Source organism: Puma concolor, chromosome A1 (assembly GCF_028749965.1).
Source record: "Puma concolor isolate L17-30 chromosome A1, mPumCon1.1.hap2, whole genome shotgun sequence".
Lineage (NCBI taxonomy): Eukaryota > Metazoa > Chordata > Mammalia > Carnivora > Felidae > Puma > Puma concolor.
This window is the reverse complement of record NC_141667.1, coordinates 171,181,066-171,205,586: the sequence shown is the minus strand read 5'-3', so window position 1 is coordinate 171,205,586 and position 24,521 is coordinate 171,181,066. Positions and strand designations below refer to the sequence as shown.

At 44.1% G+C, this 24,521-nt stretch overlaps 1 protein-coding gene across 6 annotated transcripts in view; it reads left to right on the top strand.

The window, feature by feature from the left end:
• Nucleotides 1-24,521, top strand: part of UBAC2 (UBA domain containing 2) — a 258,006-nt gene that overhangs the window by 66,105 nt on the left and 167,380 nt on the right. For 2 of the 6 annotated variants that reach the window (XM_086709063.1, XM_086709072.1), the window contains exon 1: nt 17,745-18,185. In XM_086709063.1, the coding sequence (XP_086565189.1) occupies nt 18,011-18,185 (175 nt within the window). In that variant the 5' untranslated portion in view covers nt 17,745-18,010. Of the gene's footprint in view, nt 1-4,037; nt 4,608-17,737; nt 18,186-24,521 lie in introns of those variants that run through there. The other 4 variants (XM_086709047.1, XM_086709042.1, XM_086709026.1 and 1 more) reach the window with 4 other exon arrangements.

Sequence of the window (24,521 nt, the reverse complement as noted above, 5' to 3'; positions counted from 1 at the left end):
GATTACTCAACCCTTTAGATGGGACACGTGCTAGTCAGTTCAACTGATCTCTACCAATCCCTCTTGTTCCTAACTCTTCAGAGACTGTTATTAGATGCCTGTATTGTTGACTTTTTTTTATGAAAACAACCAACCAAAAACAGTTCTCTGTATCTGGGTCACTACCAAAAGAGTGAAGAGGAAAGACAAATCCAGTAAGTCTGTGTTTTCATTTTTTTAAATTTTTGTTTCACTTTTTGAGAGGAGTGGGGTGCAAGTGAGCAAAGGGCAGAGAGAGAGGGAGAGAAAGAGAGAGAGAGAGAGAAGCGGGGGCTTGCCTGAAGCGGAGGATGAACTCACCCGATGCATGAATGGTGAGGTCATGACCTGAGCTGAAGTCAGATGCTTAACCGACTGAGCCTGTGTTTTTAAACACAGGGAAAAAGTACTTTCGTTTGTGTCCATGGGAGAATATTGCTGTGTGATTAGTGTGCAAGCTAGTTGTGTCCGTTGACGGTTTATGCCCAGCTGCTTCTCTACATGAGGCTCCTGTGGACACTTGAGGCATCATTTGGATCTCAGGCCAGTGAGAGATGCTGCAGAGATGAGCACACCAGAGGTGGGGCCTGGAGGAATGAGGAGGAGCAAGAGAACTCTCCTCTCCCTCTGTTTGCTGTTAGCACACCCCGGGAACAGAGAGAGCAGCTGAGCTAAGCCGCAACCTGCATCCCTGGGACCTTCGTCAAACGGCATGATCACACTGTTCTGATTCTTCATTTCTAATTGCTGCTTTAGGAACCAACTGTCTCATGAGAGTTCTGGCACAAATAGACAGGCTCAATGTTGAGAACTTTTTTAGCCTCCTTGCTAACGTTCAGAGTATAATTACGGAAATGATCATGACAATAATTGCAAGAACTTACTATGGGCAGGGCCTGTCCTAAGTGGCGTTGTTGTTGTTTTTAATTGTTTTTAATGTTTATTTGTTTCTGAGAGAGAAAGAGAGACAAAGCGTGAATGGGGAAGGGACAGAGAGAAAGGGAGACACAGAATCCGAAGCAGGCTCCAGGCTCTGTGCTGACAGCTCAGAGGGGGCTGGAATTCGTGAACATTGACATCATGACCCGAGCCAAAGTTGGACACTTGTTGTTTTTAATGTATTAAGTTATTTACTGCTCAGAAGACCCTTAAAGGCAGGTATTATTACTACCATCACTCCCTGTTCACACATGAGGAAAGGAAGGGAGTTAAGGGTCTGGGGGTGTACACTTAGTCGAGAACAGAGCTGGGATTTGAAGCCAGGCCCCAGGCTCTGGGCGCTTCCCAGCTGCACACACCACCCAGCTCTCTTGAGAACTTGAGCAAATACCTAGAGTCATTCAGCAACTCCAGTGTATCAACGTGCCATAAAAAACATAGAAGACACAATTACCTATTTCGATTTTATGTACATAACATTTTCGTGTTCACATTTTAAGATGATAATGTATAACATATGGTAACAGTTTACAAATCATTTCTTTTTCTTTTTAATGTTTATTTTTTTTATTTTTTTTTTAACATTTATTCATTTTTGAAAGACAGAGTATGAGTGGGGGAGGGACAGAGAGAGAGGGAGACACAGAATCCACAGCAGGCTCCAGGCTCCGAGCTGTCAGCATAGAGCCTGACATGGGGCTCAAACTCATGGACTATGAGGTCGATGACCTGAGTCGAAGTCAGATGCCTAACTGACTGAGCCACCCAGGTGCCCCTGTTTATTTATTTTTGAGAGAGAGAGAGAGAGAGAGAGAGAGAGAGAGAGAGAACGTGAGCGGGAGAAGAGCAGAGAAAGAGGCAGACTCCGAAGCAGGCTGCACAGAACTGAATGCAGGGCTGGAACTCATGAACCGTGAGATCATGACCTGAGCCGAAGTCGGATGCTTAACTGGGCCACCCAGGCATCCCCAAATCATTTTTTTAAAATAGAATTATTGGGGTGCCTGGGTGGCTCAGTCGGTTAAGCGTCCGACTTTGGCTCAGGTCATGATCTCGCGGTCCGTGAGTTCGGGCCCCGCGTCGGGCTCTGTGCTGACGGCTCAGAGCCTGGAGCCTGTTTCAGATCCTGTGTCTCCCTCTCTCTCTGACCCTCCCCCATTCATGCTCTGTCTCTCTCTGTCTCAAAAATAAATAAACGTTAAAAAAAATTAAAATAGAATTGTTGATAAAAGGCCCTGATCTTTTCATATTTGGCGTGATGGACCATTAGCTGGAATTTATATAAACTACCAGGAATAAAAAGTTGTTCTATTAATTAGCTTGGAATAATTTTTTGTTTTTATTTATTGTTATTTTTTTTTCCTTTCAAGATTTTATCTAAGTTCAAGTTAGTTAACATATAGTGTAGTATTTGTTTCAGGGTAGAACTTAGTGATTCATGACTAAACACCCAGTGTTCATCACAAGTGCCCTCCTTCATGCCCATCACCCATGTAGCCCATCCCCCCACCTCCCCTCCAGCAACCCTCAGTTTGTTCTCCAGAGTTAAGAGTCTCTCTCATGGTATGCCTCCCTCACTGTTTTCGTCTGATTTTATTTTTCCTTCCCTTCCCCTCTGTTCATGGTTTTGCTCCTTAAATTCCACATATCAGTGAAATCATATGATATTTGTCTTTCTCTAACTGACTTATTTTGCTTAGCATAATACCCTCTAGTTCCACCCACATCATTGCAAATGGCAAAATTTAATTCTTTTTTGATGGCTGAGTGATAGTCTGAAATAATTTTTAAAATGATACCTTTTAGGGGCGCCTGGGTGGCTCAGTCGGTTGGGCGTCCAACTTCGGCTCAGGTCATGATCTCACGGTTGGTGGGTTCGAGCCCCTCGTCGGGCTCTGTGCTGACAGCTCAGAGCCTAGAGCCTGCTTCAGATTCTGTGTCTGCCCCTCTCATGATCATGGTCTGTCTCTATCTCTCAATAATAAATAAATGTTAAAAAAAATTTTAATGATATCTTTTATCTTAAGGACTCATGTGGATTGTTTTCCTTATCGATCTAACTCTGTGGTTTATTAGCAGATTGTGTTAGAATCTCTTTTCTTTTCCTTTAGGAAGTCTGGAATAAGAGATTAGACCTTGTCTGTTTTCATCACAAATATGTCGTGACCGTTGATATTTTATGCCTCTGCTTTATACATAGAGTCACATACACCTTTTAAACCCTATGGTGTAAGAATATATGGAAAATTGGCGAGAATTCAAAAAAAAAGAACAAAAATAATCAAAGGGTTGAAAAACTACAGAAATATTTAGTCTGGAGAAAAGAAGGCTAAAGGTGTTTGAAAAACTCACTTCTGAGATGAATAACAAATCAGGAGGATAGTGAACAGATGTTCTAGCATTTGGTGGCTGGTGGAGCAGGTCTGGTTAAGGATACTACACAGAGCAACTGTAGGGGAATAAAACAGAGGTACCAGCACCAGAGAGCAGTGTTATAATGAACACTGGGGCATGTTTTCATTGGGAGAATGTAGGAGCACAAAGGCAGGGTTTATTAAAGGACACTCAGCCCAGAGGGACACAGGGTCGTAGGGATTTTCCAAGCTTGGTGTCAGGATGTCCCCACTTCGATGAGCATTCCTTCCTCCTCAGAGTCAGGCTCGCTCATGCAGGGTCCATCTGAGTCCCAGTTGGCCTGGCATGTTGGCACAGGGTAGAACCTTCCTGGCCTGCACATGAGGACACACTACTATCTGCTGGTTCAGAAAACTCAGGTTGCTATTCTTTTGTGTCTTTTTGGCCATTGGTGGGTCGCTCGTTGCTGAATAATCCCTTATAAATAAGTATTCCAATCCCATGTTTATATCCATAAGGACATAAACAATTGCCAAATCGGGACAATCACCTCACTTTAACCTTGTTACCAACCTCAGTTTCTATCATACATAATATCTCTGAACCAACATAAAGGGGAATGTTAAAGCCCCTTATTTATGTGGTTCTACCAGTAGAGGTTCTGAGATTTTCCTAGAACATAATTTATCTTTTTTAAAAAGTTTATTCATTTTATTTATTTTTAGTCATCTCTACACCCAACATGGGGCTTGGACTCACGACCCCAAGATCAAGAGTCACATGCTCTACCGACTGAGCCAGCCAGGCACCCAGGAACATAAGTCATCTCGCAATGGTTTTGGAAATCCTTTATTCACACTTGTGTGACACTACTCATTCATTGGGGCACGAGGTAGATGCTGGATATGGACAATGCGAAGCCCATCCCCTCGTCAGAAGCAAGTAAGGAGCAAGTGCAGCTTGATGCTTTCTTCCCCTCATTCATCGCATTCAATTGAATACATATTGAAGCCCTACTGTGCGCCAATCGCTGTGCCAAGCCTTGGGGAAACAAAGAAGAGGAACGGGCCCTGCTTGCGTTGTGTGAAAAGGACAGGCAGTTACACAATGACCACAAAGTAGTGTGTCCCTGCTTTGATAAAGGAATATAAGGCCCAAGGTGCGACAGGAACCCAAATGCATGGAATTCAGCCCCCATCACGGAGCAGCGGACTGGAACCTCTCAAATTCCTCTTACCTAACATCAGAATTGGTCCTAGTGACTGGACCACAGATGCATCTGCACAGAGTTCAAGGTGAGTTGTGACTATGAAAGAGATTGGTACCGGCGGGGAAGGGGAGAGGTTGGAGCCAGGTGACTGACAGTTTCTCCTTGATCCTGGATGGAGATGCTCCATAGCCTTAACTTGAAGCAATTTTAGATTTGGTGGATGTCATGGGCGGAAAGATTGTAACAGTGCAGCTTTTGGCTCCTGATCTTATCACCATATACATGGCATAGGAGATCAGAGAAATTGTCACCTTCAGACAATGGTGTTGCTATAAAGAGCATGACAAACGGAGTCCCTATGGTTGCCGGGCAGATGTAAAATCTCAGCATAGCTTTTCCCTAGGTAGAAATTAAGAAAGTGCAAAGGGAAACAGGTGAATTGCAGATGAAAGAAGAAATTTTAAATGTGAATTAAAGAGAAAAGCTGAGTGTTGCCTAGGGCTGCCATACAAAGCACACAAACCGGGTGGCTTCAAACAACAGAACTTCAGTGCCTCGCAATCCTAGAGGCTATCAGTCCCAAATCCAGGAGTCAGCAGGGCTGTGCTCCCACTGAAATCTGCAGGGCAAGACCCTTCCCTGCCTTTTCCAGCTTCTGAGGTTTTGCTGGCCATCCTGGGTGTTCCCTGGCTTGCAGACCCAGCTTCTCAACTTCTGCTTCCATTATCACATGGTGTTGTCCCTGGGTCTGTATGAGTGCCTTCCTATAAGGAGAGCAGTCATACTGGATCGGGTCCTACCCTGCTCCATAATGACTTCCTCATAATGGATTACACCTGAATGACCCTATTTGCAAATAAGGTCACATTCTGAGGTACTAGGGGTAGGAATTCAATACGCTTCTTTTGGTTACACAATTCAACTAACAACACTGAGGGAGCTGAAGATGTAGATAACTACAACTAATCCAACTAGTCCAGAGCCCCAGACTTAAGTTTTCCATGAAAACTAGAAGGGCTAAGGTCAACAAGCAAAATTAAAAAGTGGCATCTGATATCTGATAGCCAATTTGTTTTGAGTACTTTGCTTCATATTGCCGGCTTATTTTCTGAAATTTAGGAAATATTTTCACGTGTTCTTCTTTCATTGGCTGCTGTGGTGGTGACACTTCCTGTGTATGCACATTTCGATTGCCTTTCCACAGATTTGCAATAATATTGCCAATAATAGAAATAAGAATGATAAAAAATTTCCTACACTTATTTTTATGATGATCTTGCCTTGGAAAAAGGAGAATTAAAAGATCGTGTGGATGCATTTTGTTTTAGGGCATTATGTTGAAAACACGAACATGAATCAATTTGAATCAATGTGCTACTACTGGTCAGCATGAATGGTCCATAAAGACACACAAGCAAGCACAACTTAAGTGTTTAACCCAACAGTGACCATCACATGCCTGAGTAGGTCTTAAAAGTGAGAAAGTAACAGGGGCGCCTGGGAGGCTCAGTCAGTTGAGCATCCAACTCTTTGATTTCAGCTCAGGTCATGGTGTCACAGTTCGTGGAATTGAGCCCCACGTTCTACAACATGGAGCCTTCTTGGGATTCTCTCTCTCTCTCTCTCTCTCTCTCTCTCTCTCTCTCTCTTCCCCTCTCATGCATGTGCTCTCTCTCTCAAAATAAATAAATAAACATGTTTTAAAAACTGAGTAAGTGAGGAGACAAACCATAAGAAACTCTTAAATACATAGAACAAACTGAGGGTTGCTGGAGGGTTGTGGGTGGGGGATGGGCTAAATGGGTGTGGGGCATTCAGGAGGACACTTGGTGGGATGAGCACTGGGTGTTGTACGTAAGTGATAGATCACTAAATTTTATGTCTGAAATCATTATTACGCTATATGTTAACTAATTTGGACTTAAATTCGAAAAAAAAAAGTGAGCAAGTGAGAGATAGGCTCCCACTTATGTTGAAACAGCCTTGAGGGAGGTGGGTGTTGGCCTTGCTCTGATGGACGGGAGGCTCCTGACCAGTTTGGGAAGAAGACATATCCTGGTCAGGAGATGAGATTCCGATGTTTGGCATATCTTTCCTGTTTTGATGATGCCCTGAGATCCTGCTTGCACGTTGGCAAGCATCTAGGGCAGCGACATCAAGCGGAGTCCCTTATGAAGTATCAATCGGTAGCCATATCCATTAAGAGGAAGAAAATGCTGGCCCTACTAAAATGTCCTGTCCTGGGACCAGAGGTAATAGGGTAAAGGGAATTAGCAATTTGGTCTCATGTCTTTCTTCCCACTTTTACTAGCTGCAGCCAGCATCCCAACCATATCCTTTCTGTCCATCCTGGAGGTCACTAGGGCTTCAGTGGATGACTGTCATACAAGCACCTGTGTCTCTCTGCCTAAGGGCTTTCCCTGGATGCAGGAGTAAATGAAGCAGGCTGAAAGTGCAGGTGGCTTATAACCCCAGGAGCAACACTCCTCATGAGGGAGGGCTGGTGGGCAAATAGCCCAGCTTTCTTGCCTGTTGGTGAGACATTGTTGAGGTGTGGTTCTGCTCAGTCTCTTAGAGGGTATTTAGTAGGATTTAATTCCTGACACCTACAGCTGTACAACCTGCTCATTATTATTTTAAATATTCATTTATTTTGAGAGAGAGTAAGAGCACTCATGGGGGAAGGAGAGAGAAAGAAACCCAAGTAGACAGTGCAGAGCCCACTGCAGGGCTCGATCTCATGAACCATGAGATCATGACCTGAGCCGAAATCAAGAGTCAGACGCGTAACCAACTGAGCCACGCAGGTGCCCCCGTAACTAGCTAATTATTGACTGCCCTCTTCCCTAGCTCCTCCCATGCTTCCTGGGATTGCCTCCCCACCTCTCCCCAATACAGAGGTGGGATTTGCATCTAAATCCTTGTCTCAAGTTGGCTTCTGGGGGAACAGAAGCTAATAGCATTATATCCAATATTCCCTTTCATGGGGAATATTCAACTTGTTTAAACAACATAGATGTGCTGGGGGGCACCTGGGGGGCTCAGTCGGTTAAGCGTCTAACTTCAGCCTGGGTCATGATCTCACAGTTCGTGAGTTTGAGTCCCGCATCGGGCTTTCTGCTGTCAGCACAGAGTCTGCTCTAAATCCTCTTTCCCCCTCTCTCTGCCCCTCCCTGGCTCATGCTCTTTCTCAAAAATAAAATAAACATTAATAAAAACCAGAGTCATCCTGTCCTCTATCACCTTTCCTTGTTTAAAAAATATATATATTCTGTTTAACACCATATGTATATATACATATATATTGGGTGTGGTATTGACAGCACGGCAGTGGAAGCCTAGGAATGCATTCTGTTTTATCACTGCAGTATGACAATCAGCAAGATCCTGTCCACTTGATCAAAACCACTCTCGGGAAAGAAAAGTGGATAAGGAACAGAATAATCCTCTGCGTGTACAATTATAAATATTCTAATCCATGGTTAGAGTTATGGAATATCTATGGCCATATTGAGATAATTAAAAGCCTCTATGTTTCCTGTTTATGTAATAATATACCTAAAAACAAGGTATAAGAAAAGGTCTTGGGGCACCTGGGTGACTCAATCAGTTAAGCATCTGACTTTGGCTCAGGTCATGGTCTCTCATTTCATGAGTTCGAGCCCCACGTCAGGCTCTGTGCTGATGGCTCGGAGCCTGGAACCTGCTTTGGATTCTGTGTCTCCCTCTCTCTCTTCCTCTCCCCAGCTTGCACTTTCTCTCTCTCTCTCTCTCTCAAAAATAAATATTTTTCAAAAAAAAGGTCTTATGTGTAGTGTAATCTGATGTATAATTTTGAAGATTACCTAAGACTGCATTATTCACATTAGACTATTCAAAACCTAATTACATTTTGTCAGATGTATGCATGGCATAAATGGCATCTAGCATCATGCTCTCAATCCTAAGTGACCCAACTCTCACTTTTATAACAAATATTCTGCGATTCTGCCTTTAGTATCCTTAATGAAACTCAAGGAAAATATATTACACATAGTTTTAATAATCAATATAATATCCTCATGTTGATATAAAGAAACAAAGGAAAGAAATTTATAATGAAATAATACATATTTTGATCTGTAGATGTTTGGGTGTGACCGTCCTGGAGGCACAATGCTTGCATCCACCTATAAGTATGTTAGTGTGTACAATACATAGAAGGAAGGAGAGGGGCGTCTGGGTGACTCAGTGGGTTGAGCGTCTGACTTCGGCTCAGGTCATGATCTCCTGGCTCGTGGGTTCGAGCCCTGCCAGGAGCTCTGTGCTGACAGCTCAGAGCCTGGAGCCCCTTCGGACTGTGTGTCTCCCTCTCTCTCTGCCCTTCCTCTGCTCATGCTCTGTCTCTTCTCCTTCAAAAATAAATAAACATTAAAAAAAAAAAAAGGAAGGAAGGAGATGAGAAACGATGCCACACAGGATGTACAGAAAAATGCGAGGGCAGAAGGAGGAGGCACAGAGGCACAGCAGAATAAAAGCTAGTGCGGGGCAAGTAAGTCCACGCCTGGTACCACCAGACCGGATATGTTTATATGGACATAAGAAAGTAAGTAACCTTAACGTAGCCCCTGAGAAAGAGAAGGTGGTCTGGGTGGGAAAGATGAGGAGGTGTGATTGTCTCACAAATGTGACAGGTTCTAGATGAATGATTTAAAAATACTTTCCTGTTTGTTTGGAAGGGGTAGTGATGAAGTTTGACAGAAAACTGATCTCCTGTTCTGAAATGCCACCACATGGTAGGGCATGTGCCCCATCTCTAGGACTTAGATCCAGGAGACCACAGCCTTTCATATGTGATGGGAAATAGAGGTGAATCAGAAAAAGAAAAAGCTCTACAGAAATAAGGTGGTGGACTAGCGGGGGTACTGGAGGAAGACCAGGGGACAAACAGGCAAACCAACTCTTATCATTTCCCAAGTAAAGCCCCACACCATCATTTCCATATGCAAATTCCTCAGCGGAGCTTCCTCCTCATCGGGCCGTGAAAACCTGAAACCCATATAGGCTGGCCCTGCCACCACTGCTCCACTCCGCTGGCTCGCTCGCTCACCTGGTGGCCTGCACGTGGTGAACCTGAGAACCCGCACTACTTGCACGGAGCAGACGGTGAGTGATGGGGTCTGGGGCAAGTACCCCAGCCACCTCTTCCTCTGGTGGGATTGACCTGGGGGCACTGACTCCACTTGCCCACGGTCGTATAATTCGTCTCTACTGGCTTCCACCCTCCCACTGGTCTTCCCTAGGACAACTTCCAGACAACTTGAACTTTGAACTTGAAACTTTGTCTCCAAGTCTGCTTTTGGTGAGATCCAAGCTAAAAACAGATGGTGGTAATCTGAAATGTGTGTGTGGTTTTTTTTTAATTAATTGATGAAACTTAATGAAGTTCTGATTCTGTTAAAAGAAATCTCACACTTTCCATTACATTTTGTTGCTTTTGCAGGAATTGCCCCACTGCACTGAACCCCTCTGCACCCAAATATGCGGTTGGGAATATGGTAATAATCATGTTAAAGAAGGATGTCCCACATTAAAATCACATTTTAGCTCATTTAACATTTCCTACAAACTGGCTAATATGTTGCATCTTTTTTTTTTTAATTTTTTTTTCAACGTTTATTTATTTTTGGGACAGAGAGAGACAGAGCATGAACGGGGGAGGGGCAGAGAGAGAGGGAGACAGAATCGTAAACAGGCTCCAGGTTCTGAGCCATCAGCCCAGAGCCCGACGCGGGGCTCGAACTCACGGACCGAGAGATCGTGACCTGGCTGAAGTCGGACGCTTAACCGACTGTGCCACCCAGGCGCCCCAAAGTGGATTAATCATCTAATCTGATATTACAAATCCACACTGATCTTTAGATATAATCATTATATGTTTTTAAGCAGCATGAAAATTAACAATACAATCTCAAACCAGTATTTCAGACCTACCTAGCCTTAGCTGCCACAGATACTGGAACTGTAAAAATTCTGGGCAAGAAAGCATCTCTTAAAATGATAAGTTTGTTGGGACAGCTGGGTGGCTCAGTTGGTTAAGCATCTGACTTCAGCTCAGGTCATGATCTCATGGTTCTTGAGTTCAAGCCCCTCGTCAAGCTCTGGGCTGACAGTTTGGAGCCTGGAGCCTGCTTCAGATTCTGTGTTTCCCTCTCTGTCTGCCCCTCCCCCACTTACACTCTTTTTTTCTCTCTCTCTCAAAAATAAATAAACACTAAAAAGATTTAAAAAATAAATTGAAATAAAAAATAAAAATAAAATAAATTGAAATTGAAATAAATTGAAAAATTTCATGATAATTCCTTCCTCTTTAGTAATCTCAATCTCATTTGCTCACAGTTTAAACACTTCATTTAACATTTCTGATACATGTGATATGTATCAAATCACTTTGTGATATTTTGATATCACTATTTAATTTTTCATTGATTGAAATAAAGATTGCATGTTCGTATCAAAGAAGAAATAAATTTTTAATTTTTTTTAACGTTTATTTATTTTTGAGACAGAGAGAGACAGAGCATGAACAGGGGAGGGGCAGAGAGAGAGGGAGACACAGAATCCGAAACAGGCTCCAGGCTCTGAGCTGTCAGCACAGAGCCCGACGCAGGGCTCGAACTCAAGGACCGCGAGATCATGACCTGAGCCGAAGTCGGACGCTTAACCGACCCAGCCACCCAGGCGCTCTGAAATAAAATATTTTAAAACAGTTTTCTTTGGAATACCGCCTTATTTCCATATGTAGTACAAGGCAGTCAAACTCCTTTTCAGGCACCGCCAAGATTGCAAAATAGTCTTTTATTCGATAGCACGGATAGGATTCATTGATGTGTGGGTCTTTCACTGAGATTTTTGGTGACTGAGGCTGTCAGTGAATAATTCAATGACTTGCTAACATGGCTGTTGCTACTTTTCAGTTGTTTATCAACCCATGTTGTCACTGACCGTGGCTACTGCTGCATTTGTTGTGCAAGGACATTGCAAAAGGAAAAATGTGTCCTGTGAAATAATGTTTAAGAATTTAAAATTTTCACAACTCTGAGTATCTCTTGTCTGTGTATATGCAAGTACATTTTCTACTCAGTGTTTTTACTCCCATCAATCTTGCATTTGTGGTTAGCAGAATTTATTATCATGCAGGTTACTTCCACTCACACGCAACAGACACTCTTCTGTCTGTAGATCATGTCACAGCCCATTTTCTACCGCTTGGGATTTCTCACAGATTCTTCTACATACAATATTGTTGCTCAACAGAACAGAAGAAATCTTTAAAATTTCCTACTGTCATAATTTATAACCTCTTATGCAACTGGTAAAATTAATTTTTCTCTTATATTGTTCGGATGACCACAGATTGCTATCATTTGTGCAGTTCAGTTAAGAAATGGTACCTATAGGATGTGAGGGTAATCTGACATCTGTCACCCCATGGATGACCAGGGTTGATTCGCTGATTTGGCTGGCTAGGTGGTTGTCCCCACTGCTCCATGTGCGTCCCTCCTGAAGCTTTGTGCTTGGTCCATGAGGATGACCTTCCCTGACAGAGGAGGACCGTTCTTGGGTCAAGGGTATACGATAACTGCGCTTCCCTGCTGGAACCTCCAGACAAACTCTCAAGGTCTATTTGTGGGAGAACATAGGGGAGTCCAGCTTCCAAGACTCCAGACATATCCAAATGAGGCGCTGCACGTGGCAGTCTGCCTTCTTTAAGAAAAAGAAGAGAAAAAAAGAAAAAAAATGGTAACTGTATCTTTCAGATTAGATTTGAAAGAAACATTTCAGGGACAATACTATGATTTTCAAACTTTCCCTAAATCTCTGAAGTTTCTACCTTTGCCAACTCTGTGTCTTTCTTTAGAAAATATTCACTTAATCTTGATGAGTTCACCTAGATAAATTAGAAAAAAAACCTATGTTTTCAGTATGGACACTTTCAAATATTCAATGGAGTATTCTCAACACCTTTTTAAAAAATATTTCACGTATATAAGAATATTTTTAATATTTTAAAAATCAGGCTAGATTTGTACACTTTGGGAAAGCTATAGAATCACTGAGTGCATTAGCCATACACAGAAACTGGTCCTGGTGACTAAAATGCAATAAGCAGAGTTGTTGCAGGTGGCCTGGCATTTTGAATTGGTGAACAAGTCTTAAGTAAGTTTCAAATAACAATCAAAGCAGTAAATAGTTGCATTCCTGGAAAGCTCTGCCAAGCACATGTTTACATGTAAAATGGAATTGGTTCTAGATTCACATAAATACAAATAGACCTTTACCTGCATAAGAAGCATAAGTTGGAGAGTGAAAAAGAGGATAAAAAAGGGGTGCCTGGGCGGCTCAGTTGGTTAGGTGTCCGACTCTTGATTTCGGCTCAGGCCATGATCTCAGGATTCGTGAGTTCAAGCCCTGCGTTGGGCTCTGCACTGATAGCATGGAGTCCGCTGTTCTCTCTCTCTCTCTCTCTCTCTCTCTCTCTCTCTGCCCCTCCCCCAAGCACACATGTTCTCTCTCTCAAAATAAATAAACATTAAAAAAATAGGTTGGGGGGGGTGCCTGGGTGGCTCAGTCAGTTAAGCTTCCCACTTCTACTCAGGTCACGATCTCATGTTTCGTGGGTTCAAGCCCTGCATTGGGCTCTGTGCTGACAGCTCGGAGCCTGGAGCCAGCTTTGGATTCTGTGTCCCCTGCTTGTACTCTGTCTTTCTCTCTCTCCCTCTCTAAAATAAACATTAAAATTATTTTAAAAAATACATTAGGAAGGAGAACAAGTATTTTTGTTTTTGTTTTTGGTAAAAGGATTGTGTCTGGCATTTACTGGACCCCGTGCAGTATTGGAGGTTGTCATTGTGACAAACAAAAATACACTTAACGGATTCCCAAAAGGCTCCTTGCTCAGTAAACATCTATTAAGAACATTATTAAATCAGTAAAAAGATGTAACTACACTTTAAAAAGCTTCCAGACCTATTTTTTCATAAATATTAGTTTCATAGATATCATATGCTGAAAATGCATTTAAAACACTTAAAGGCTGCTTTGTCCAAGGATTGACTGTCAACTCTAGGCATTATCTACTGATTCCTCCAAAAGGTTGCTGACTAGAATCCCTGGGAATTTGGAAAGGGGGTCCTCAGCCAGAATATGGAAATAGGATGTGGCTTACAAACTTAACGCACTGTAGCCATCAACTGATCAGAATTTGGTACTTTGAAGTTCGTGGTTCTTATTTTGGTTGTTGTTATTGGCCCCCTCTGCTGCTTATTAATCTTTAGGAAAAATTCTTTCTAGCTCTGTTCTATGAGAAGAACATTGTGTTAAAGGCAAGTTGAAATATACAGGAAAGGCACACATCAGTGATGTTTGGTCAACAGCCTTCCCCCAGGACTCCCCCTGGAGATTTGCTTTCTAATGCTAAACCCTTAGAGATGCTGTGTTTTATTTTATGAAAGGAAGACAATGCCTTCACACCAGGAGACTCAAAATGGGGAGGATACAACATTTAGTAAAACACCTCCCCGGCCTGCTAGGGGCTTACTCTTTCAAGCGTATCACTACTACCCCAGTGTAGAAAGCAGATTTAGCAAGACATAGCAAGGCAAATGATGATTGCTAGTGATTGACAGAATTAGTTCTCCATAATACAAACTAGAGAAGTGACAAGGTGGAAATATAGGCAAGGACATTAGAAATGATATACACTGAGCGATCTGGGACTGCGTGATAAAGGTTGGTTAAATCACACTAACATAGGAATTTTCAACTTTGCACAATGGACATTTGGGGCAGGAGAATTCTTCATTGTGGGAGGTGGTCCCTCGCATTGTTTAGCAGCTTCCCATCTGCCCATTAGATGCCAGTAGTGGCTCCCTCTCATGACTGTAACACCAAAAATGTCTCCAAGTACTGGCAAGCGTCCTCTGGGGGATAAATATCACCCCTTGTTGAGAATCACTGCACTTGTGCTTCTCAGACTTTTGCATTCAAATCAGCTGAGGGTCTTGTTAAATGCTGCTTTAATAAGTCTGGGGGTAGGGCCTGGCACTCTTCAGTCCAAACAAGATACCAGCTGAAGCCAATGCTGCCCATACAAGGACAGTGCTTGCTTCTTGGAGGCTAAACCTACAGCTTTCAATATGTACGGGTTCAGAACGTAGAGTACATGTGCAAAGTATGGATCTTTGAAAATACTCTCAATCAAGGTCTGTGTACCATGTTAAGTTATTGTGCATTTAGTTAAGAATGTTGAAAAATTGAACATAAATAGGAGAAAGGTTTTGTCTTTTTTTTTTTTAAACTTCAGAGTGTTTTATCTCCTATTTCAGCAGTTCTCAAACCTTTTGATCTTGATCGTGAAATTTCTTCAGAACTCTCAAAGATAATGCAAAAGCTTTTGCTAACATGGGTTTATATTTATCAGTACTTACCATTTTAGAAATTAACTAAGAAACAGAAAAATGTAAAACTGTTTGAAATTAGGGGCACTAGGTGGCTCAGTTGGTTAAACGTCCGACTTCACCTCAGGTCATGATCTCACGGTTTGTGGGTTTGAGCCCTGCACTGGCTCTGTGCTGACAGCTTGGAGTCTGGAGCCTGCTTCAGATTCTGTGTCTCCCTCTCTGTCTGTCTCTCTCTCTCTCTCTGCCCCTCCCCTGCTCTTTCTCTCTCTCTCAAAAATAAATATTTAAAAAATTATAAAAAAATAAAACTGAAACTAATTTTAAAATAATAGTAACGTATCCATTGCACGTAACATAACTAATGTATTTTTATGAAAAATGACTGCACTTTCTCAAGCAAAAAATTATGGGGAAGAATAACGTTATTGCACATTTTTGCCAATGTCTGCTGTTTGGCTTTATAGAAGACAGCTGGATCCTCATGTCTGCTTCTGCTTACAGTTTGTTGTGATACACGGTTTAGGTTGAAATATATGAAGAGAATGTGGCCTCACACAGCTTTGCAGTTGGAAAAGGAAGCATTTTAATAGTCATTTCAGATCATTTGTGCTTTTTTTGATACTACAGCACAACTTAAATGGTAGTTTCTTTATTTAATGTTTATTTGAGAGAGAGGGAGCATGAACAGGGGAGGGGCAGAGAGAGGGAGAATCCCAAGCAGGCTCCATGCCCAGCACAGAGCTGACACCAGACTTGATTCCATGACTGTGAGATCATGACCTGAGCCAAAATAAAGAGTTGGATGCTTGACTGACTGAGCCACTCAGGCACCCCTTAAATGGTAGTATGATAGGGAAAGATAGGATTCAGTAAACAGAAAGGGAGAGGCTAAGGCTTGAAGGTTCCTGGCTGGGAAACATTCATATTTTAAAACATTTTTTCTGGGAACATCCGGCCTTGAGCAAGCTCCCTCAGGCATAAAGTTCCTCTTAAGAATGTGACAAAAGGCCCGACTAAAAATAAGTAGACCATAAAACCTATGACCCACAAGGAACAGTATGGTCATAGACCACCCTTGGTACAGTGGAAATTAACCAATCAAAAAGGAATGACAGGCATTTAGAATCACCTAGCTAGTAAGGGTAGAACCTGAGAAGGAACAAGAAGGGAAGGGGCTCACCAAAACCCTATAAAACAGTCCCTTGTGTATAGTCCGCAGGTATTCACTTTTGAATGACCCCTCTCTGTAAAGAGAGCTTTCATACTATTCTTACTTTCAGATCTTATACTTTAATCAACTTTTGCCTGCTGCTCATTTTATTTTGTGTCCACCTCTTCATTCTTCAAAGTGGCAAGACAACAAATCTTGGATATTGAGGTAAAAAAAATTCTGCAACAGTAGTTTCTTAAAAGATTATTGGGAATGAGAAATCTGAAACCCTATCAATGAACTCTTTGTACTGTTTCACTAAAATTTATTGGTTTATCTTGAAGCTTGAATTGCATAATTGTAACACGATACATTGATCAACTGGAAAATATTGGTTTACTAAGTTATGCAGCCCTTCCAAATGCATGGTGGCAAATTCCAGTACTTCTGAGTGAATAAGAGTTTAAAAAAAGGGTCTTAGCATCATCCCGAAAACAGTTTTGGCCTTCTGGATTTCCTAAATTGGGGTGGGGGGAGTCGCCACACCTACTTTGAGAAGCATTCAGCTATGTTGGCTATCAGTTTTGTTGCCAGCTAGCAGCTTCTGCAAAACTTAAAGGGCCTTTACAGTATCATTTTATTGCAAAATAATTCAATTAGATGAATCTGAAGTGAAATGTAAAATCTATTTCAAGACTGTAAACAAACTTAAACAAACTTAAAGAAAAGCCTAAGGAAAATAAGTCACTTCTACTTTTGCCTTCTAGCAATAAATCAGTGTTAATATTTTGAGCCACTGGCACCTCTCAAGCACTCAAAAAGTATTTTCTTTTTCTTCTTATTTTTTCAAAATGTTTATTTGTGAGAGGGAGAGCATGAGTAGGGAAGAGGCAGAGAGAGAGGGACAGAGGATCTGAAGCGAGCTCTGCACTGTCCGCACAGAGCTGGATGCAGGGCTTGAACTCACAAACCATGCGAGGAGGCTCAACCACACAGACGTCCCCAAAAAGTATTTTCTTTTTAAAGTATGCCATGCAGTTTTTCAGCCTTTTTCATTTAGCATTGTAGTTGGTCAATTTCTCCATAATACATATTCTTTAATAACTACAGAATATAAAATTATACAGAATATAAATTATACAGAATATAAAAGTTTTCAGGCTCAAACTCATTTAAAAAAAACATGACTTTGCTTTAGCAAAGATTAATTTCATTTTGCAAATGAAAAAAAAAAAAAAAAGGAAAGAAAGAAATGGCCCATGTCTGAGAAGGACGCCAAAGCAGAAGTTTAGGGAGCAAGGTCGTTCAGCCATAGACTCGTCAGTCCCAGGATCCTCGTCACCGGCCGGCGCGGTGTGGTAGGGTGTATCTGAGGACCACGACACTCGGCGCCTTTTCAGGGGATTCCGCGCAGGATCGACGTAGGAAAGGCAGGACCCTAGGCAGCGTTGCTCCCCGCGACCCAGCGGCCTCCAGCACTTGGCTGGACACCGGAACTCGAGACATTTATTGTCTACAGTCCTCGCGGGAGCGAACTTCAAGGGGGGACGGCGGGGGGGGGGGGGGGGGGGGGGGTCTGTCCGGAAAGACTGAGCATGCGTGGAACGCGCCGGGCGTCCCGTCCGTGGAGAGGTTAGAGGTCGCGAGGAATATCCCGACGCCGGCACTCTGGAGGAATCCGCTGCCACGCGGCTCCACCGGGCGTGGGGCGGCGCTGAGTATTTTAGTGCAGCTTCCAGGAATTACACTCTTCCCATTTATTCCCATTCCTTTTCTGAAGGGGGCCCGCGGCAGTCGGAAAACCCGGACACACGGATCGCCCCAGCTGCGGACCGACTTCCCTTCCCAGGCAGGAAGGGAGGGGGCGGGAGAAGCAGTGCGCCCCACGGGCCGCGCATGCGCCGCTCACAGGCAGCCCCTGGAGTGGAATCCAGTTGCCAGATTCGCCGCCACGCCAGGAGTGCGCCTGCGTTGTCGCCGGGTCCCTCCACCTCCACCCCTCCCCCTGTCCCCCCGCGGGGCTCCGGGTCCGGCGGGACCATGTTCACCAGCACCGGCTCCAGTGGGCTTTGTGAGTACCGGCTGCCGCTTTCATGGCTGTTCCCTACGCGCCACCCTAGACACCTCCTTGAAAAGCCTCGGGGCAGCGGGGACCCTCGGGGTTGCTGGAGGTTTGGGGGCCGACCCTTCATCCCCGCGCCCGAACCTTAGTGGTTCCTGCCCGTGAGGGGCAGCGGGCACCGCCCCCACCTCAGACTGGAGGTGCGAGTGGGGACTGAGTTCCGCCGTCAGCCCCGGTCCCCATCTATGAACCCCAGGTGCGATGCTCAGGTGTCCAGGGGCTGCCGCAGGTGGGCTGGACGGTTAGGGTCGGGCTGGGAGTCCTGATGTGTTCCAGGCTCGACCCGTTGGCGCTCGTCGGCGCCTGTGCCAGAAGAGGCTTGCCCTGGTGGAATCGATGCTGGAAGACTGCTCCCTTCCCAGTCACCTTGCTCCATTTGGGCTACAGAGGGACCGAACTGGCTCTCCCCCAGGTGCAAATTCCAGCCTCCGTCTCAGGAGCTGACTCCTCAGGTTTACTTAGGTTTCTTTCTAACTCGGTGTCCCTTAAGAGTTTTTAGACAAATAAAAACTGATGAAAGTCCATTAAAGTGGAAGGAAGTTAAGAAGTCATTTGGCAGGAAGGCGCGGACATTGCTCCTGGATGTTGCTGTGATCTTTTCCTTGAACGTCAGCGGTGGCCAGCAGAGAGAGGGCAATGGAGTATATGCAACCTTTTAAACAGCTTTATTTTTTTCATTGAAATTGTTTAGTTGGTTTTTGGTGAGGTGGGCTGTGTGTTAAGTAAACAGCCTAGGATTAGGCACTGGCACATCAACAGTGAACTGTTCAACAGGCATAATTTTGCGATTGCTTGTCACTGTTAGTACTTCATATCTCTCTACATGTGAGCTTAATCTTGCCAGAGTATGGGAGCAGTTGACATTTCCAAAGCTTAAAGATCTGTTTTGATTGTTGGAAATCTTTTCTGAGAATACAGGTCTCCGTCTGAGAGTATCAGAGCCACAGGCCTAATTTAAAACCTTCGTCACTTCCCAACTTCTGGTTTTGGAGTAGATTGAATATTTATGATTTCCCTTTTTTAAAAAAATGTTTGTTTGTTTGTTTGTTTGTTTATTTATTTATTTATTTATTTTGAGAGAGAGCACGCACATAGGGGAGGGGCAGAGAGAGGGAGAGAATCCCAAGCAGGCTCCGTGCTGTCAGTGCAGAGCTGATGTGGGGCTTGATCTGAAGAACTGTGAAATCATGACCTGAGCCGAAATCAAGAGTCAGATGCTCGATTAACTGAGCATCCAGGCACCCCTGATTTCCTTTGTTTCATAATTAATTTGACTTACGATACTCCTTGGCCTCAGAGTAGGTTATGGGTACTGGCTAGTTAATCATCCCCAAACTACCCTTTGGTTAAAGAACATGAGATTGTTGACACTGTTGGTCAAGAAGGTGGTGTGATTTTTCTTGGGATCACACAGTGAGCCATACACTGGTGGATGTAAAATTAATGATAGAGTCTTTAATTTTAGTTGTTTCAACATTCCGAGCCATCCTTTCTTGCTGACCAGAATACATGAAAAAGTTAGAAAGGTCATTGTACTGTATTACTGGGTTACTGATTACTGTCACTGGTTACTATACTGTATTAGCCATTGTATTGGCAAAGTTTATTCAGATTTGATACACGGTGACAATGGAGAAGGTAATACTTGATTACCTATGGCACAGGGTTGATGAGTACTGAATTCTAGGAACCAAACTCCTGCTCAGGGAGAGGCATAGGCCAAGACTTCTCAGCTGTCCTGCGCTGTTTCTAAAATAAGTGTGTCCTCAGGGTAAGACTTGATGGGATGGCCATTCCTCAGAAGGCTATGTCTTCTGTGCTCATTTAACAAACATTTTGACCATCTATTGTGGGCTGGAAACTGCTAGGTGCTGGGATTGCAATGTTGAACAAGTCTGGGTCCCTGCTTGCAGTGGAGTTTGGGCAGTTTTTCCAAGGACTGGTTTTTGGCAAGGCTGGGTATCAGTAGTTATCTACTTTAACATTTTTCTTTGCAAGGCTACCCGCTGACAGGGAATTGATTTCATCTAGGTAAGTTGTGTGGCTCTTTGGTAAGTCAAAGTTCTGATCTTGAGTAAGTATCCTGAGGAAGAATAATCTGCCCATGACCCCATGGATGATGAGTAACATTCTCTTTTCAAAGGAAAAGTACCTGCCATTTCCTATCACCTGCATATTTCCCTCATTTTGTGACTAGTAGATAATGGTGATTTAGTGCTGCATTTGCTTTCCTCTCATTTATTTATTCAGCAGTATCTGTTGGGTACCCATGTAAGCCACACACTGTTTGTGTACAGAGGATAGAGTAGTAAACAGGATCAAGTAAGTTAACAATGTGATTTCACATAGTGATAAATGTCATGAAGAAAATACGAGTGTAATAGATTGAGGTTATGGTGGATGACTGCTTTAGCAAGTGTGGTGTGGGAGGATATCTGGGAGGGTGACTTTGAGAGGAGACCCAAATGGTATGAAGGAGCCAGCCGTGTCAGAATTTATTGAAAAACGTGCATTTTGCAAAAAGGGAAGAGCAAACGCAAAGACGGAACCAGGCACAGCTGGGCATTTTCAAGGTGCTGAAGAATGCTGGTGCTGCCAGGGCAGGGCATTTGTGACTCTGTCTTTGAATTAGAGGATTGACGGTTATGGCTGCACTGAGCAGTTTAAGAGGGGTGTGGTGAAATCACCCACCTGACGAGAGAGAGAAGAGGAGGCCCTGGGGAAGAAGGTGGAGGAATGGCTAAGGCTCCTCCTGTTCAGGTACACAGATAGGCATGACTGATAGGGCAAAGTCCGGAGACGCGGAAGGAGGTGATGGTCTAGAGCACCACTTGTGAATGCTTCATGTTGCTGTGGGAGGGAAGATGGGAGATTATTGTTGGTGATGGGAGCAGTGTTTTCTAGATGTTGCCTGAGGCCTGGCTGCAAAAAAATCAACATCGAGCTTTCTGTCCATAGTCCTGGGTCTCATCCACAGAGAGATTGAGAAAGGCCAGTGTGGGCATCAGAAATCTGAATTTTCAAAGTTATCCCCAGGAGATTCTAGTGGACAAAGAGATTTAGATCAAAACGAAAGGGTGGCCAGCAGAAGGGCAGAGAAAATAGAGTCCAGTGGGAAATGCTGAAGGCCCAGGTCAGGTGGTAGCGGTAAGAATGAATACGACAGTGAAGAAAGGTTCTAAAGATGTGTGATTAAATGGATTGTGTCATTAAAACTTGTTAGATTTGGGGCGCCTGGGTGGCGCAGTCGGTTAAGCGTCCGACTTCAGCCAGGTCACGATCTCGTGGTCCGTGAGTTCGAGCCCCGCGTCAGGCTCTGGGCTGATGGCTCGGAGCCTGGAGCCTGTTTCCAATTCTGTGTATCCCTCTCTCTCTGCCCCTCCCCCGTTCATGCTCTGTCTCTCTCTGTCCCAAAAATAAATAAATGTTGAAAAAAAAAAAAACTTGTTAGATTTTGGGCATAAAGAGGAGTTAAAGGTGGCTCTGGGGAGACAGATGGTGGCACCATTCACTAAGGTAGGGGATGCAGAAAGGGGGAGCTCATTTTGGGAGAAAGATGAGTTCAGCTGTGGATGCATTTATTTATTATTTTTTTTTTTTTTTAAATTTTTTTTTCAATGTTTTTTATTTATTTTTGGAACAGAGAGAGACAAAGCATGAACGGGGGAGGGGCAGAGAGAGAGGGAGACACAGAATCGGAAACAGGCTCCAGGCTCCGAGCCATCAGCCCAGAGCCCGACGCGGGGCTCGAACTCACGGACCGCGAGATCGTGACCTGGCTGAAGTCGGACGCTTAACCGACTGCGCCACCCAGGCGCCCCAAGCTGTGGATGCATTTAATGCGGGGGGGGGGGGTGGGGGCGGGAGGCTGTAGTGCCCAGAGATTTCCCGGGGGACATTTGGAGAGAGAGAGCTGAACTGGACATGGATAGTTAGGTGGGAGCTCTGCCATGGACATGAGTGAGGACACCGGAAGCAGTGAGTAGAGTTAGAAGGCCGAGGACAGGACCTCAGGCAATTCTAGTAGCCGGGATGGTAGGGAAAGAGGAGATGGCCGAGTAGGCAGAGGTGAGTGTGTCCATGGAAGAAATCTGCCTTTTACCCCCAGTTCAATTTGATTTGTCTTTTGTTGTAAACAAACTCTTGCAGCTTCTATACTCTCACCACAGTGACTCTGATCCCCAGACTCTCCATTCTCCTCGTTGTCTCCAGTTTACAGCCCATTTCTGGCAACTTCCATATCAAGTCTGGAGTTGAGTTCTCAGCAAGACTCTCAGAGACCTGGTGTTCCTGTTCCACTACAGTCATCTGGTAAAACCCCAGCTCATGTTCACGTGTGGCACCTGATCTGAGCTGAGTCCTTGAATTCAGTCGTCTCCCTGGGCCCTTACCCTTTCATCCCTATCCTCAAGACTCTTCCCAGTCTCTACCCATATCACTCTTAAAAGACCCGCAAAATAAGGGCTGTCACCTGGGCACGGTCTCTCTCTATCTTGTTTATATCCACACTTTAATAATTGTCAGAGACTTCACGTGGAGTGGTTGATACTCTGGTTGAGTTTTGAGGGATGAGTGAGTTGGTTTGGCATACAGACTTTGTTCCTTTCCCTTTTCCCCAGGCTAAAAGAATGAAGCCCCTTCCCCTAGCCCCCCTCCATCTCTTGGTAATTCATTCTTTACTGCCTTTGCCGATTGCCACTTATTCCTTCTCTCCTCTGAGAGCATGAGCCCGACACGTGGTTAAATCTGGCGCTTTTTCTTGTTGATACTGTAGGGGGCTTTTCAAAGACTCCTAGAGTGCTTCAGATCCCCTGCCTGTGGAAAGGAGAGAATATTAGTATCTGTTTTATTGAGTTGTTGTGAAGATTAAAAGTTAGTGTGTATAGGGGCGCCTGAGTGGCTCAGTCGGTTGGGCGGCCGGACTACAGCTCAGGTCATGATCTTGAGGTCTGTGAGTTGAAGCCCCGCATCAGGCTCTGTGCTGACAGTTCAGAACCTGGAGCCTGCTTCCTATTCTGTGTCTCCCTCTCTCTCTGCCCCTTTCCTGCTTGCTCTCTGTCTCTGCCTCTCTCTCAAAAATAATAAACATTAAAAAAAAAATTTAAAAAGTTAGTGTATGTAAAGCTCCTAGATCAGGGTTAGGGTTTTGTTTTTTGTTTCTTTTTAAGCTTATTTTTTTTGAGAGAGAGGAAGAGCATGAGTGGGGGAGGGACAAAGAGAGAGAATCCCAAGCAGGCTCTGCACTGTCAGTGCAGAGCCCAATGCAGGGCTCGATCTCATGAATCATGAGATCGTGACCTGAGCTGATATCAAGAGTCAGACGCTTAACCCACTGAGCTACCCAGGCACCCAAGCGTTAGGGATTTTCAACTGGATCTTTCTCCTGAGTGTGTTCTGAAAAATGCAAAAGCCTAACCCACCTGTCTATCCTGCACCTTCCAGCTGCTGACTGCTGTTTCTTCTTCCCAACCACAGTCCTTGAAAGATGACCTTTGCTTGATTTCCTTTCTCACATCCCTGCACTCTTTAGCCCTCTACAGTTCATCAGCTGTTCTTTGGGGTTTGCCCACTGGCTTTGTACTCCACCCACCACAGCCGGAATCTGCCCCACCTCTCCATGAAAACTACCGTGGACCAGGTGACCAGGGACTTCCACACCCACGAATCTACTGGGTGCTTCCCAGTCCCTGTCTTAGTGGAATGTTTTCTTGGATTGGCTTTGGTGAACATTTCTTTCTAAACTTCTTTACTCCTTGACTTTTATTTTTAAATTCCGTACTCACCTGGTTGTCTCATATCCTCAGTGTTTGCTGGATTTGGCATTAGTGGGTATGATTACTGTAAAGACGGCAGTTTCAGTGGCTCATTAGGGTCGAAACCTGCTTAGTTAAGGAGTGAACCAGAGGTGGAGAGTAGAAATAGGGAGAGTGGACCATAGGGACACACAGCTGGGGAGGGAATCTGGGGGAGACACAGCTCAGTTTGGCCCTTTGAAGACTTAGGTGCTTGGGTATCTTGCTATAACTAAATTCACACAGCACTGAGATGGGAGCCAGTACAAATTTATTAGACTGAGAAATACAGTTTTGAGCTGAGGTGGAACCAGTGAAACTGGTTTTGATCCAAAACCATCAGTTAGGGAGCTTGGAGTCAGATGTGGTTAGGGGAGTTAGATGCGTACGACGTCCAGTAGTGTCAGTGACTGTAAGGATATTTATCTCACTCTGGAGATGGGCAAGCTATAGTGACGGGTGGGGTCATTCAGGGTCTGCATACTCTGTCCCC